The 17,146-nt window shown below is 37.2% G+C and overlaps 2 protein-coding genes across 2 annotated transcripts in view; one reads left to right on the plus strand and one right to left on the minus strand.

Moving 5' to 3' along the window:
• Positions 1 to 294, minus strand: part of LOC150093154 (uncharacterized) — a 349,981-nt gene extending 349,687 nt beyond the window's left edge. The window contains exon 1 of the mRNA XM_090413479.1: positions 229 to 294. The gene's annotated coding sequence lies outside the window, so the exon portion shown is untranslated. The remainder of the gene's footprint in view (positions 1 to 228) is intronic.
• Positions 295 to 14,406: 14,112 nt separating this feature from the next.
• LOC150093156 (glycerophosphocholine cholinephosphodiesterase ENPP6-like) overlaps positions 14,407 to 17,146 on the plus strand; it is a 45,613-nt gene continuing 42,873 nt past the window's right edge. The window contains exon 1 of the mRNA XM_090413747.1: positions 14,407 to 14,780. Coding sequence (XP_090269873.1) covers positions 14,537 to 14,780 — 244 coding nt within the window. The 5' untranslated portion in view covers positions 14,407 to 14,536. The remainder of the gene's footprint in view (positions 14,781 to 17,146) is intronic.

Raw genomic sequence — 17,146 nt, forward strand, 5'->3', positions numbered from 1 at the left:
GACAAACGTTTTTAAAACAATCAATAAGAATGTATGAAATTTGTAAATTATTTGTTTAAATCGTTTTATGAAGCCAATTGAACCTATAAAATTGTATTATTCAAAAAGTAATTGAAAAATATTTTATATAATTATTGTGCTCAATAAACATAAATCATTTCTTAAAAACATCCGAAGTATTATTGAGTAAATTTTGAAATGAAAAACATTTCTCGTAGCCAGTCTTACTTGAATATCCTTTGGCACTATAGCAGTGCCAAGTGAGACATTGACTTCTACGCGTCCTTCTCGTCGTTTGATTGTTGTTTTAATTCTCCCGATCTAAATGCATGCTATGGCAGAACAATTGAAACAATTCTTGCTGGAACGAAAGCCTTCGTTCCTCATTCTTCTCAAAAACTGTTCTTTCAAGTGTTGATACTCATCCAAGTGGGATAAGGCAATCTAAGGGGAGAAATGTTTAGCATATGAACAGGGGTTTGCAACAAAAACTCTCTCTCTCTCTCTCTCTCTCTCTCTCACACACACACACACACACACACACACACACACACACACACACACACACACACACACACACACACACACACACACACACACACACACACACACACACACACACACACACACACACACACACACACACACACACACACACACACACAACGCTTCAAACTTCAACTCATCACAACAGCTTCAAAACAAAATTATCAACCAATCCAACGTAATTTTGAAGGAAACATCATATCCATGGTCACGTGACACGATCTGTTATAGTTCGAAATGCTGTTACAGTCGCCCTCAACAGAGCGAGAATTCTTATGCTGTAGCTCCAGATTAATTCCTGGTGATTTTTCAGGTATATAAATCAGCCGAGAAAATTGTTACGTGTCATTTTCAGATACAGGAACAGAGGATCATCATGCAGCAGACGATGAGCACATTAATTAATATTGACAATGTCAGTTATGAGATGAGATTCATTTAAATCATTACAGTGTGAACTTTTAGCCGAATTAAGAGGCTCAAAGCAAATTATCTTTTAGTTACGGTTTCTTTTTGTGGCAGAAGTAAACGGTGTAGAAGATGTGCTTCACTGATGTACTTGACAGAGCACACATCTGTACCTACTTACTGTATATATATATATATATATATATATATATATATATATATATATATATATATATATATATATATATATATATATATATATATATATATATATATATATATATATATATATATATATATATATATATATATATATATATATATATATATTAAATAAATACCTTTCTACTTAAACAGAAAAAAATATAGCGTGCTGAAATATTACTTATTCCAAACCAATTTATTTTCTGTCACATAGTATACACAAGTCCACACGGTTAGCCTAGTGGCTTTGCGCTTCGCAACCATATGCCTGGGGAAGGAGTGTCATAGGTTCGATTCCTTTCGACGACGTGAGGAGCTGAAGGATCTTCCTCAGTCATAGCCAAGTTAGCCAGTCTTGGGCGTGGACAGCAGAGTAATGATTGTATGTTTTTGTCATGGAAACATACAATCATTACTCTATATCCACCTTAGTCTACTACCATCGAAAGCATAAACTGACTTATTTGCCAATTAAAAAAAAAATAATAATAAAATAAAATAAACTGGGCTGGTTGGCTGAATGGGTATCTGTTCTTCAGCTAGGAAACTGCCGGTTCGAATCCAGTCAAGGGTATAAATGTTTGCGGTTGTCTTTCATCCAGACAACAGACAAATATGTGTACATTCTCCCAAGACAGGGTGAGTCACCATGGGAAAAGTAGACTCATCCTTTCCGCAATGGGAGAGGCCTTCACCCAGCGGTGGGGAAGTTACAGGCTGTTTTCTTTCATTCAAAATAAAATAAATAAAAAATTTTAAAATATTTTATCATTCAGAAAAATACGTTTTGAAATTGTAAGTACACTCTTGTAGTCTATCCCATACGATCATAAGCTTCTATATGTCTAGACTGAATTTATTTCCCGTGTGTGTGCGCGCGCGCGCGCAGCTGTTTGATTATTTAAAGTGTCAATGGATTTTTACCAAGCACAATAAAACTACCTTCACATGTAATTTCCAGCGCCTTTCTTTTATTGCAATACAGATCATAAACATCCTTGACAGAAATTGTATATTTTCTAAACAGCTTGTTAATGGTTTAGTACATTCGATATTTTCCTCAGAATTTCAAGACAAACATATCATGCCATTAACAAGCTGTTTAGAAATTAGACACTTTCTGCCAAGGATGTTTATGTTCTTTATTGTAATAAAAAAGATGGAAAATTATTGCCCATTCAGCTTATGTTACGTTATGTATCATCTTTTTCAATTCTATATATTAAAATTTCTAGACTTCCTAAATAATATATATATATAAACTGATCAAAACACAATCCTGCCTTATGTCGGGTAATAAGGGAGGATTGCGTTCTGATAGCATTAAAATTTACTAAATTATCTTCATCCCCACTAGTGGATGAACAGAAGATCTAAACTTGAATCTGAGAACTACAAGGTTTCTGTGAATAGCGAAGAGGAATGGAGTGCATTGTAGCAAAGCTATGAAGAGGATTGGATTAGCAAGAAAAAAATATCAGTGATGTACAGAAAAAGAGTGCATATAAAAAAAAAATGACACTGAACCAGAGAGGAATCTGGCAATCCATTCACAGAGGATAGGAGAGACCAAAATGGCAGCTTAGAGAGAAGGGGGCCGAGAAGCCACACTCGATCAGATGTTTTGGAAATATTTGATCGAGGGCGACTCCGCCAGATCCTTCGTATCTTCATAGCCTATGTCCAAAGGGAGGTAAGGTTTGCTGTAGAACTAGAATGGCAGAATCCATATTGATGATTAATAATTAACGGGTTGTTGATGGTCTTTTCTGTCACTTTGGCGACTGTTGAGGTTTTGGCAAGGGGATAATAGCTTCACGGCTGACTCTTATCTGCCTTTTAAGGAACTGGTTGGAAATAAACTTGAGTTTTATGCTATCAGGCAGATGAGTAGGACAGCTTATAAAGGAACAAGCCTTTAGTAGGACTAGAGAAATAACACCCAGGCCAGAGAATGTATTAGTACCAGGATTAATGAGTATTTTTCTGATGTCCTTCCATCGAAAAATGACAGGAAGAATACTGAGGGTAGTTTCTGTAATGGAAGATTTGCAGTGGTCGTCTAAAGACAGTTGGAGAAAAAAAAAACTGATGCCAAGAGGGACCTGAAAGCTCGACTGCCATGTGAGCAGTAGGCAAGCCTTTGATGAGGCGCATTCATCCCTTACAAAAGTTTTCTTTATGTCTGCTGATGATTTTTTTAAGCTGATGACATCACCAATCATCTATAGTAATATAAAAACTTATCATGCATAATTTGAATATTTATTCGTAAGTAACCCAATTAATTATTTCTATCATTAAAAATGTGGATTATTGTACGATCCAACACTATCAACAATGCTAAATTGTCAACAATTTAGCATTGTTGATAGTGTTGGATCGTACTTCCTTGTTTTTGATCCGCCATCTTGTTATAACTCTGTTCTTAAACAAGTAATAAGTTGGTGGTTGATTACTAATTTAAATATGTAATCAACCACCTAATTTACTGCGCCACTCTATATCTAGATTAGTCTAATGAAATGTAGTGGAACCAACCATCAACTAATTTTATATCAATATTATTTCTTATGTAGACCGAGTTTATCTCTTATTTTTGAAGCTCCCGCTAGGTCCGATAATTTCATGAACTGTGCAGTAAAAGAGATTCAGGAAAACACAATTTTAAAATCATCAAAACAAAACATTTAATTCAGGGTTATATATTATACATATAAACTCAATTCTGAGAACAAGATAATATAAATGTCTTAGCTTAACTGGTCATAACATCTTATAGATTCAGTCTATGGGCATTCTGCTATCAGACTTATAGCTTTCACAATATTAAAATAACTTTTAATAGAGTTCAATATCACAAAATCTCTTAGTAACAAATTTTACTATTATCACAGAGTCAATAAAGCCTCAGTACATTAATGATGACAACAACTGCTTCGTGAGTATACACTTTCATACTTCATACTCCGGCTGATTTCAGCAAAAAACGTTGTAGTTAATGTGGGGAATAAGAGGAGGAGGAATTACACATATATCTCTGCACTGGAGTAATATAAAATTGGACAGTTCTTACGAGATAAATCCTTTGCTCATGGTATTCACTGAGGCACACTTAAAACTTTAGTTAACTATCACACTAGAGCTACACATTTCAAAAGTAATCTTCTTTAAAATAACTTAATCATTAATCTCTGCGCATCACAAATGTGGACACATTTTTCACTAGAAAATTCACTTGTTCCTCATTCACTACTTGCAATAAAATCAGCTTTTCACTGATCTTCCTTAAAAGCTCTGGAATTCGTCATAACTTTAGAATTCCTTATCAATATTCTGACTGCCAATTTACATCTTGATCCTTCGTAATCTAATTACAGCACTTAATTCCTATTACTACAGCCTCTTACTTTACTCCGTGCTGCCATGAGTACTCCATTCTTCCCGCCTCTCTCTTCATCGCACTATCGTGAATCTTTTTGGTCTACTGATCCCATGTAATTGACAATTGACATTTATGTCTTTAGGGGTGAAGCAAGATGCTTTTCATATTCCCCGCTCTCTGTTGTGGTTACAGTGAGGGTAAAATTTATGAGCAATTTGCTCGCCCTGAAAGGGCATGGAGATTATGCATCGCTATAGGAGGCTAATATAGCTTTTGGTCTTCTATATTTGAATATGTCCGGTGGATCGTATGCTGCTGAACCAAATCGTTGGGATGTGTGGACGTCTTGAGGAAAAACTTGGATGCTAAGGATTGTAGAAAAGAGAATATATAGGGAATATTTGTGTCTCTGTGGAGTTGATTATTTCTAACATACTACGGGGCATTCAGAATCATTTTCAAGCACTTGTTCTGCACTCGCTGTATCTTGATAATGTTAGCATTAGAGGTGTGGCTCCAGGCCGGAAAGGCATAGGTGATTATAGGACGGATCGTCATCTGGTATAGCTGCAATTTGATTCTGTTGCTGAGCTTGCTATTCCTATTAATTAGCGGATAGATCCGGGGTATGGCTTTAGATGGTTTTGCGCACGCAGATTTGATGTGTTAGTTGAAAGATAGCCTTTTGTCGAGATTCACACCCAGGTAATTTGTTTCTGTCTGCCAGGGAATTTTAGTATTGAATAGTAACACATCTCCTACAGGAGACATTGGCCTTTTTGAGAAAAGAATGGCTGAGCTTTTCATGGGGTTGACTTCCAGTCTCCACTTGGAGAACCAGCCCTCCAGCTTTAGAAGGTTTTATTGAAGCTTTCTGTTAATGAAATAGGGTCTGAGAGATCTCGTTAGTATTACCGTATCGTCCACATACAGGGCCAAAATGGAAGTCATCGGATTGTGCGTGTCTGACATGTATACAGAAAACAGCAATGGAGCCAGTAGAGATCCCTGCAGCACTCCAGTAAAGATATGGCGCTGAGACGATGTAGAACCGCTGATTTTAACTTGTATTGATCTATTCTGAAGATATGAATGGATTAGATGAACTATTTTTAGTGATGTACCGGCTGAGATAAGTTTGTGTAGGAGTTCGAAATGCCAAATTTTGTCAAATGCTTTGGATAGGTCTAGAAAAAAGCTCCTGTACACTGGCGCCAGTTGTAGCTGGTGGTGATGTATTCGACAATTCTGTGGATTTGCTGGGTAGTACTATGGTGTTGCCGAAAACCAAACTGTTCTTTAGGGAGGATGTTTAGGTCATTTACTGAGGTTTGGAGTCGTGAGAGGATGACCTTCTCTGTAACCTTACCTAAATTAGAGATAAGACTGATTGGACGACAATTTTGCGGTAGGTGTGGGTCTTTGACTGGCTTATGAATAGGAATTACATCGGCCAGTTTCCAGGAGGAAGGAAAATAGTGAAATCTTAAGATTGCATTTATTATACTGGTCAGGTGCACTACAGCTTTCCGAGGCAGCAGCTTGATCACCCTGTTTGAGATGCCATCTAGTCCAGGAGCTTTATTGTTCTTAAGTTTTTTAATAATATCATATAATTAAACAGGTGATGTGGGTGAAATATGGTCAGCGCTGGTATCTGGGAGATTTAAAGCGTGTCTGACCTGTCTGTGGATTTTGTACAAGTGATTGAAATCTAAGTTGTTATAAGAGGGTTTGCACTGCTCCTCTAGATTCTTCACTGTGGCCTCTGCCTTATCTACATCTGTCTGAACTAAACCCTGGTTTGAGATTATGGGGGAGGAAACTGTTTTTATTTCTGATGTTTCTCAGTAACCCCCAGATAGAGTGATCAATAGGTGAGATAGAGGATAACTTTTTATCCCAAACTTGGTTTCTATGAGTTTTAAGTGCATCTCTTATTGGCCCCATTTATCCTGTTTACAGCTGTTTTATCTTGTGGTGCACGTGTGTTACGAATCTTTTCCTAGCTCTGTTTTTGTCTCTGATCAAGTTCATGATGTCTTCGGGAAAACGATCTGGGTTGCGGGCAGATTTGTTGGAGGTAGCTACCTTTACAGCAGAATTAATTTGTTGTGTGAGATTTGTAACTGCAGTTTCTACTTCTTCTTTTGTGCGTATGTGAGGAACAGGTCCAATATAATCCTTGAGTGCTGTTGACAGTCTTTCCCATGCAATGTAGGAGTGAGAAGGAGGACACAGCTATATTCTTGATTTCCCAGCTGTAGTAGAATTGGATTGTGATCGGATGATAGTTCATCCATAGATATGATGCTGTATTGAAGTTTAATATCCTGCAGGATAGCTATATCCAAGATATCAGCAGTGCCAAACGTACTGAGATGAGTTGGTTCGGTGGGGCCTACTACAACAGCGTTGCTTGATCCTAAGTAATTAGAAAGGATACAACCATTCTTGTTGGTGCTTGTGCAATTCCACGCAGGGTGCTTGGAATTCAGATCCCTGGCTATAATGGTGGGCTCTCTGACGCATAAGATGGCATTTAGGTCAGATTGAAGTAAAGATTTTTGGGGAGGGTTGTAAGCTGAGTAGATTTTCAGTTTGCCAGTGGAGCTGGTGACAACTTCCACGCCTGTGATCTCAAGGTTAGTGGCTGAAGGATTGCTCACAGAGTGGTGCTTAATTTAGTTTTTAATGAAGATGGCAGTGCCGCCGCCTCTGTAGAGTAGTCAGTCATTTCTGTATAGGTGATAGCCCCTTATTGTAGGATTGTCTGATGGTCTTGAATGAGTTTCACTGATTACTATATATGAAATTTCAGAGTTCCAGAATTTTGTTTTTGAGGCTATTTGCGTTCCAAGCAACTATTTGAAGTGATGCTGGAATGAGTTTTTACTATTCATTTATGAGAGCTGTGAGGATGACCTGAGTTTTACGAAGAAATCTTTTAGTGGAGGTTTCAGTAGGGTTTGATAGGCTGAAATTTTGTAGCATGCTTGCTAGTAAGGCCGTAATAACAGCTGTTAGATTTTTAGGTACTGTTGGTTGATTTTGTTCTGGCATTGGTCTATTTTTGCGGGTCACATCGGCATAACTTCTTGTTTGCTTTTGGGTGTCTCTATTTTTGGAGGTATCCGATTTTGGCCGCTGAGTCTCCGGTTTTGATGCCTGGGCCTCTGGTGTTCTTATGCTGTAGGAGGAGGAAGAGGGCTGATTGACTGCCTCCATCCGTCTATTCTTTGGGTGCTGGGTACATCTTTTGTAGTTCGCAGGATGAGGGCCAACGCAGTTTGCACATTTGGCTGATCTGGTCCTCGGCTTTGTGCAGATATTGATTGGGTGGCTGTCCCCACATTTTAAACATCTATATTCTGCTCTACATAGATTCTGGGCATGGCCAAACTTCTGGCACCTGTGGCACTGTCCACAAGATGATATTTCCGGAGTGGTTCTGGTGTGACGATGAGACCACAGACTGTTTTTAAGTTGTAGATATCCTTGTATATTTTATGAATCTCAACTAGGACTAATGGCATGGGAGTCTTGTTTGCCTTGTACATTCTGCTGACCTTGACTGGAGGCTGATCTTGAGAATTCAAGTCAGCAGCTATTTCTGCTGTGTCAATGTCTTCACAGACACCACGAAGGACCACCTTTTAACTTTTTTTTTTCGGAGCTGAGCGCAAAGGTATGATACTGGATGCCTCTGTCGTCCAGTTCTTTGGACAACCTTCTACAGTCTGTCACTGTTGCTGGCTGAATCTTTATGCCTTCATCCATGTTTTTGGCCTTAATGAAGCCAATGTGCAGATTGGACATTGTGGATCTTAAAGCTGCCCACTTCTGCTTTTCTCTAAGGATGATCGGAGGCACCTTTTCTTTGAGAGAAATAGCGGCGTCCGAACCCTGAGAATCCTGTTCCATTTCATTATTGTCACTGTGTGGTTCTTCTGTTGCCCTTCGCTTTTTGCGTGCGCGCACTTCTACAAAGTCTGAAGGAGTAGAAGGCACCGATTCTAATTGATCTTCTACGACAACGTCTGTAACACTTTACGGGGGAAACGTGTCGTACAATTTCACTTTTCCCGGCCAATTGCTGTTAAGTAGTTCACCTAGTCTTATAAATTCTTTATATATATATACCTCTTCGAATATTGTCTCATTAAGCTGTTTTTCCATGATTATCAATGTGAAGTAAAAAAAAAAAAAAAAAAAAAAAAAACGCTTACCGTGCAGTTGTAGTCTTGCTGGCACTGCTACAGGACTTTGTACTGTTTTGGCAAGAGCACTGAATCAAAAATTGCATGATCTACAAGACACATAATGTAATAAAACGTACCACAATTCCAAAACTGACCAAGGACGCGCCAAACCAGCTGATCCCCCGTATACTCTCGCTTTTCGCTTATATACCTTCACTTCCTTTCCCGCCAAAATTGTTTCTCACGCTCTCTTATGTCAATTCCTTCTCTCAGTTGAATACCATATCTCGCGATCCATGCAGACGCTAGCTATTTCTTGCCCGTCTCCATAGTAACAAACAAAATAAAATAAAAACAGAAATATTGCATAATATTATACCTTTACATACTGGTAGCGATAAATAAAAAAATCAAAATATTCTAATTCACATAAGGCATATTAAATTTATATATACAATTCCTCATAATATTATTGAAGGAATAAAGTAATAAAATACATGGCATTTACTACAGAGTCCTTTCATTATTATGACATATCCTAAAATTATATAATTAATTAATAACTGACAAAATACAGAGCAATTATATGAGTAATACAGTTTAAGCAAGAGACAAACAATAAACAATATTTACAAGTCTTGCTTATGTTATGGAAGATCATGTTGGATTCTGAAAGAAATACCAATAACTTTAATTTCTCTTCATTCAGAATCCAACAATAGTGTTCAAAGTCAGGTGGACTTTAAATCAAATTTCAATATAAATAATGTTTTAGATATCGCGTGATATCTGAAAATTCAGTTTTTAGATAGACACAATGTGACTATTTGTGTGCGTGTGTGGTGGGGGGGAGGGATTCGATCTATTTATGACGATCTATGTATTGGTTCATTCTCATGCATTCAGTTAAAAATTTGGAGATAAAATGCGAAATCAAAAACTTTTGAGGTAAAACGTCAGATGGTACTACTGCAGCTAGTATAAGGTCATCTGCTGAATGTTCGGCAGGATAGAATCTATTGATACGATTATTTCAAAGGTGGATCATGTTGGAGGCCTGAAGTGGATTGAAAAAGTTTGTATTGTCTTTAGAGCAGAGCTTCCAGATTATGTTAAACAATCATCATCATCATCATCATCAAGGATTTAGGTTAGCGTGGCCTGTTTCGGCCTTAGAAATCATCGTTGAATCGTTTAAGAGGACGTCCTGGTTTTCTTTTTCCTGGCTATGTTAAACAATAAATAAATAAAATAGAAAATTATCCTTATTCCATCCACGGTACTAGCGTACTATAGGTTTAAAATCTCCCCTGGATGAGAGTTACGTATGAAATATTATATTACTAATCCTAATAAGGAAAATCCATAATTGTTTTTCTTTTAATGGTAATTCCAATCCTATTAGTGAATCTGTTTGGGTATAATCAAACTTCACAATTCAATCGAAAGTGGGGACTTGCTATAAAACAGGTGACAATTCAGACCGAATAAAAGGAACAAGTTAAGGATTTTAATTGTTACTTTGGGAAGTATGAGAACCTAAAGAAACCCATCCTGTTTTACGCTTATGCGTAGACCCTCCACCATACCATACAGGCGTTAATAGGATGATTAATCCTTATTCCCATAGTATCCTTTCTCTGTGTATTGCGCGTGTTCTTCTGCCGTTTGCCTGTTTTGCGGGATGCAAAACAGGCAAATCGGCAAGTCTTCGGGAGGAAAAAAAATCTTTTACCTCCGTATGAGAGCGGTAACCCGCCTTCCGATGAAAAGCTGTTATAAAGGTTATTCGCATCCCACATGGGATTAGCCCTATGTCTATATCAGTTGCATGTGTTCTCCTGGCTAATTTGCTTGTGTGCTGGAGATGAAAAAACCCTGCTACTTCCATATGAGACCGGCTAACTTACTAAACCTTCAGTTAAGAAACCTGATAAAAATTCTTTGCTTCCTAGATGAGATCGAACCCAGGTCTTTCCATCGAAAAGCATCGTGAAAACCGACTGAGCTACGAAGGCTCTCAAGCAAGATGACTAACGAATCGAGAAATTTTTCGATTATGTGAAACTTAATAATTCGAGGAGAAGAAATGGCCACATCCTATCATGTTCGATCAAGGACAGATGATAGTTTTTTTTTTTTTTTTTTTTTTTTTAAATATAATAATGAAGGCTTCAAATAGATTTAGATGAAGTTACAGTGAACTGGGAAAGGATAATATAGTCTAGTCCATAAAGAACATTTTGACAAGAGGGACATTTAGAAGTCAATAAAATTATAAGGGACTTTCAACATGGTTTTTTAAGTACCGTTTATAAATCGTAACATCGTAACATTGGTACAGATCCTCCCAATTAAGAACGAATTTGAGTTGATTTGTTGATTTATGCAATTATTAAGGGAATACACTGGATTTCTATTCCTCGGAAAATAAACAGAATATTTCACTGATCTCAGAATTATCAATTAACAATGTAAACTTCATTTGGACAGAAAAAATAAATTAAAATAAATAAATAAATAAATAAAATGTCTGAGGCGCCAGGTATTTGGGTAAAAATAGCCTAAAACAGAGCTCGGCAACCTTTTTAATGTTAAGAGCGCAATATAAAATTTGAAAATTACGGAGGGCTCATGACAGGCATTTTTAATAGTCACACTGTTATCATAATAAACAAATACATTTGCAATTAAGATTGATAAAGCAATACTTTTCCTCCCAATCGTTATTAAAATAGTACGTTCTTTTCCTTTCATGTTTATCCATTATAAAGGGTTAAAAATATCTTTGTAAACAAAGTATTTTATATTTGCACTGATAGTGAGAGTGATTCAACAAACAGACATACTAAAAACAAAGGGTTCTAACAACGTTTAGAAGAGGTGTGAAGGGTTGAACTCAAACTACTTATGATCAGTGGTCTCTCGTCTTAATAGGCAAAAATAAAGCAATTTACAATAATTTATCTGAAGACACACTAAAAATTCACTGCGGGCGCCATGACACTTGCGGACGCTGCGTTTCCGACTCCTGGCCTAAAACAATGGAAGAGAAAAAAGAACCCAAGCAGTTGCGTAACTACAATTTTTTTCCGCTCCTTTTTGCAACAGCGTTTGACAGGCCTTTTCAGAGGCCTGTCAAAAGCTGTTGCAAATTTAAAATTTATACACATTAATTTTTTAAATTAATTATAGGCTTTATATATTCCATTTTTTGGATAAATATTCTAAACACTTCTGCAGTTTATTATATTATTAGCCAATTCAACTGAACTGGTGCCAATTGATTAAATTATGCTTCTGTTATTAATTGATTGAGCATTACCATTGCTAATATTTAACGCATAATAAATAAAGTTCTCAAATAATAAATTTTGTCATTCGTTTGGAAATTGTGATTGTTTGATGTCATTGGGTTGCTAGGATACAAGTGACGTCAGTAACATTCACAGCAGTTGTCTGATTCATAAAATGGATCAATTTCAGAACTTAGTAATGCTCTATTTACCTGAATATCGAAATATTTTGTTACATATTAAGCTCAAATGAACTAATTTGTCATAAAAATAAAAACTTTTAAGAAAAAGTCAAATGGGTAGAAAATGCTAGTTTGATTTAAATTTCGGCACACTATTCACTGTAGTGTTGTGGAATCTACCGAAATTGGAACACGACCAAGATTTCCTCTAAGCTTAGTGAGGGGGAGGGGGAGATATCGTAATAGCAGAAGTGTCGCCCAATTAATATTATAGCCTTATATGTCCTCAGCGATGATATGACAAGGTATGTATGCATGCGTTGACTTGATAACCGGCGCATGTAGCAAAAAATTATTCGGCCTATGGACTGAAAAAATTAGAAGAAATATTGGTGAAGATCTATAGTTTCCCCACCCTTTTCTAATATTGGAGCTTAATATATTTGCCGTTTATCTCTTCTATCTTCCTTGCTTTTCGCAAATTGAATAAGCACCCATTAATTCTGTTTTGTATATCCGTCTGTAAACACATATAACAACTTTACTCTGGCTGGGCGAATTTTAATAAAATTCGGTATTGGGGATGCAATAATTAATGAAGTCACTATACAAGAATGCAACTGTGAAATAGTATATTGTAATAGTATATTGTACTGTTTACATTTTCAGATCGTGTACGTACTTATTGATGTTTTCTTCTCCCATTTTTTTTTCACTTTTTAATATAATCAAAATATAACATTAAAAAATATTTATAATATATTGGTTTAATAGATTATATGAAAGTAGTAGGGGTGGCAGTTTGAACCAGATCAAGATCAAGATAAGGAATCGTGACGTGTTGGTTGTTTATTTGATGACGTCATTGTGTGTGACGTCATGAGACTGGAATGTTATTATTATTATTATTATTATTATTATTCCTGATACCTCCAAGGAGTCCGAAGACTCATCGCGGGAGGACATCTTCAACTGTCTCTACACCTTACCTCTACTACGAATCAACGCCATCTACCGCCCACCTCCAACACCACCACAACTAGTAATTTTTGTCTGTAAATTGCGTGTGTTCTGAAGGGCCGATTTGTATGTATGCGGGATGAAAAACCCGAGTTTCCGGGAGAAAAAACCCTGCTACCTCCGTATGAGATCGGCTAACTCACCATCGATTGAAATCGACCAGATAAAGATTCCTCCCGTCGCGACGAGAATCGAACTCTAGGCCTATTCCAATCGAAGGGCGCAATGTACCGTCATTCTTCCAATTGCGCTAGGAGGCGCTAAATGTTAGGAATTTCCCTGGGAGCATATGTGTCAAGAAAAGATTATTCAAATTATAATAACTGATTCGCTAATTTTTAGTTGTCAAAATTTAAATTATAGATAAAAATAAATTATATTCTGTATAATTTATGGCAATTTACAAATTACTATGTGTGTATTGGGTGGTGTCTTTGGACTCCTTGGGTATTTCACGTCATAATAATAATAATACACTAAGATTAACAATATTTGCTGTATACAACAAGAGATACATCTTTTTGCGCTCTATGTAGTGTGTACTGTATATCCATGCACAGTCGGAAGAGCGACAGACAACACATGTGCCTTCGATTGGGAAAGATTCGCTCATGAGAAGAGAAATCTCAAAACTTGTATACTGCCAGTAATTGTGTTTGAATGTACTGCTGGCTAAAACGAATACTTTTATTATTTATTTCACAGTAAGGCTGTCGAAATCTTGAAAAAAGAAATAAATAAGTCTCTTGGTGACGGTGATGCTTTAAATATTTTAATCATTGAATAGATAACGGCCAAATGTAATATGCATAATATCAATAATACTTATAACATAAGCTTATATATTCATTATTAACCGAATCGCGGATTTTACGCCAAATCCTCACGTAAAAATTTCCGAATCAACTAATTATAATCTATCGCGTTTCATTGCACTTATTTTCAACTTCACGGAAACAGAATTGAAAAAGAAAAAAAAATAATAATAATACAAAAAGGGTTATTTGGGTTGTATTTATTTGTTTGACGCAACTACTATTGCAGACATCGCCTTCATTCAGAACAGGCTGCATCAGCCTACACCTTAATACACCTTTCGAAAACTACAACCCGTCAACATGTGATCATTTCATACGAATGTCACGCTAGCGTGGCGGGAGAATCACAAGGCAGCAGTTGCAGCTTGTTTGTAGCACGAGGAACATCTCCTTGTTGCTGCGAGGAGCTACGATTATAGTAACGTGGTGCCTTGTCTATATTTTTCCGTCCAGAAGGATCATAACAAACTCATCAATGTCGCATCTTCTGTGTGCTTTATGTGGGTTTTTATCGCTGACGGCGGTGTTAAGTGCAGCCACGAGAGCTTCGAAAAGTAAAGTGATGTTGATTTTGATCGACGGCTGTCGCTGGGACTACCCGGACGAGGATTCCAGTTTGACGGGGTTCAAGAAACTTGCAGAAAACGGCGTCAGGAGCGAGTACGTGATCCCTATTTTCCCGTCAAACTCGTATCCCAACTGGTACACGTTAGTAACAGGTAATAAATTTTCTTAGCTGCTAAGCAGAAAAAGATGTCAAACGTTTTGCAAATTGAAAACAATTTTTCATTTCAGGTTATGCGCTGCCAAATGAATACTCATCGTTTTGATAAAGAAATATTTGCGTGCTTTATCGTATATAGTCTCAGTAACGTAGTTTATTAATGAGTATCCTCTCGAGAGCTTTGAACCCCTTCAGAGTTTTCGTGGCGAGTGTAGGCAACCATCTCGAACCCAAATACACATCTGGATTTCGTAATATGGTTATGCCGCTGTGGTGAGCAACTCTTTCTCCTTCATTTTGTCTGTTTTTCCTCGCCAAAATTTCTAAACTCAATCCAGCACAACTAATATTATATATATAATCGACTGAAAGAATTTTTCGACACGCACGCGCGCGCTCGCACACGCACGCACGCACGCACGCACACACACACACACACACACACACACACACACACACACACACACACACACACACACACACACACACACACACACACACACACACACACACACACACACACACACACACCATATTATAAGACGTCCATTTATCTGCATTACATTTCCCGTTCTCTAAAAACAGATATTTTAACGAGGAAAACGAAAAATTAAGGGCTATTTTCTTTCTCAATTCTAACGTCTGTAATTCGAAGACACTATATTATTTTAACCCCTGAATAAGGAAAAAATAAATAAATACCGCTACAAGATTGGTCGATTGGTAGAGCCTCTGCTACTAATGGCTTAGTTAAGTAAGTTTGAGCGCGGTTAGTAGTTGGAAGGGATCCAATCGTTCGATGCTGTTGGCACACTCTCCCTCGATGAGTCTTTGGACTCCCTGGAGGTGTCAAATAACAATAATAATAATAATATTCATTCGTTGTTACTTCATATAATTGTCTACTTTGCCTTGTAGACAATCAGAGATTGTTTCGAATGTAAAACTAGAAGCAACTCACGAAAATTAATCAAGCTAATAACACATACCAAACCGGTTGTCTACTCTCAGGCTGTTACTGATTGCGTATTCTGGGGAGGAATAAACTTTACCACCTCCATATGAAAACGGCTAACTCACTTTCGGTTGAAAAGGAGATTCAAATCTGGGTCATTCTATCCCATAAGCAAATGTCACATTATCCTCACCGCGGAACCTCTCATGGGTTCGAGACACAGCTCTTTTCTGAATACGCCTACAGAAATAAACTACTGTAATAGTATAAATATGTATAAGTATGTGAGCTTAATGATTTTGAAGTAGATGGGGAGAAAATGGAAGCAGTTAACAATTTTGTGCTCCTAGGATCCCGAATTGATCAAGGTTGTTATTGTACTGAAAAAGTTAGAAGAAGATTATTACTCGGAAAGAAAGCAATGACAAATTTAAGCAAAATCTTTAAAGATATTAGCTTCGCAACAAAAATCAGAATAGTGAAAGCAATGGTATTCCTGTGGTTCTATGGATGTAAAAGTTGTACTCTGAGAAAGAGTGGAAGAAGGAAGATAGATGCATTTGAATTATGGGTTTGGAGACGCTTACTAAGAATACCATGGACTGCAAAGCAAACCAATAAATCAGTGATAGACAGAATAAAGCCAGATTGCTCCCTCGAAGCTATGATCATCAAGCAAAAACTGTCATACTTCGGACATATTATTTGAGCAAATGACAGTCTGGAGAAGATGATGATGCTTACTAAAGTTGATGGAAGCAGGAGAAGAGGAAGACCAAGAATTAGATGGATGGATGGATGGAATTAAAGAAGCAACTTGGAGGTTCTGAAAGACATGGTCAGAGCCATATCGGAATGGAGAGTGTATGTTCGTGGAGTCGCTGGAAGTCGAAAACGACTCGATGGAACACACACACACACACACACAATAGTATAAATCCGGAACTTTAATTCAATTCACGGGGTAGATATCGGCTGCATACTAATTTCCAAAATTTGGTTCTTAAAGAGTTCTGCCTACACCTTTTGTAGAATGAAAGTCTTTCTTTCTACAAAATTCGGTGACCGGACAGGCCAAGCATAACAAAACCACCCTCATGCTGCTGGAACTATTCTGACACGATCTATGCTAGTAAATTTCACATTCTGAAGTTTCCGCAGTATCGAAAGCGTCGACTGGATGATTCAACACGTTTCATCGTTATGTTGTCATCGCCGAGCAAGAGCCAGAATTCTTCGAACCATACAGCCATTTTCTGATCTTCATATGTCAGTGTTTTTCTATCTGCTTCAGCCGTAGTTACTTGCTTTTAGCTCACGGAAGTGATACAGGAGGTTATCTGTATCTATCGAAGCATCTCACAGAGGTGATGCATTTTTGCATCCGACACTTCCCTTTAACTCTA

Source organism: Typopeltis vanoorti, chromosome 24 (assembly GCF_054136105.1).
Source record: "Typopeltis vanoorti isolate ZY-2024b chromosome 24, IOZ_Tvanoo_1.0, whole genome shotgun sequence".
NCBI classification, from domain to species: domain Eukaryota; kingdom Metazoa; phylum Arthropoda; class Arachnida; order Uropygi; family Thelyphonidae; genus Typopeltis; species Typopeltis vanoorti.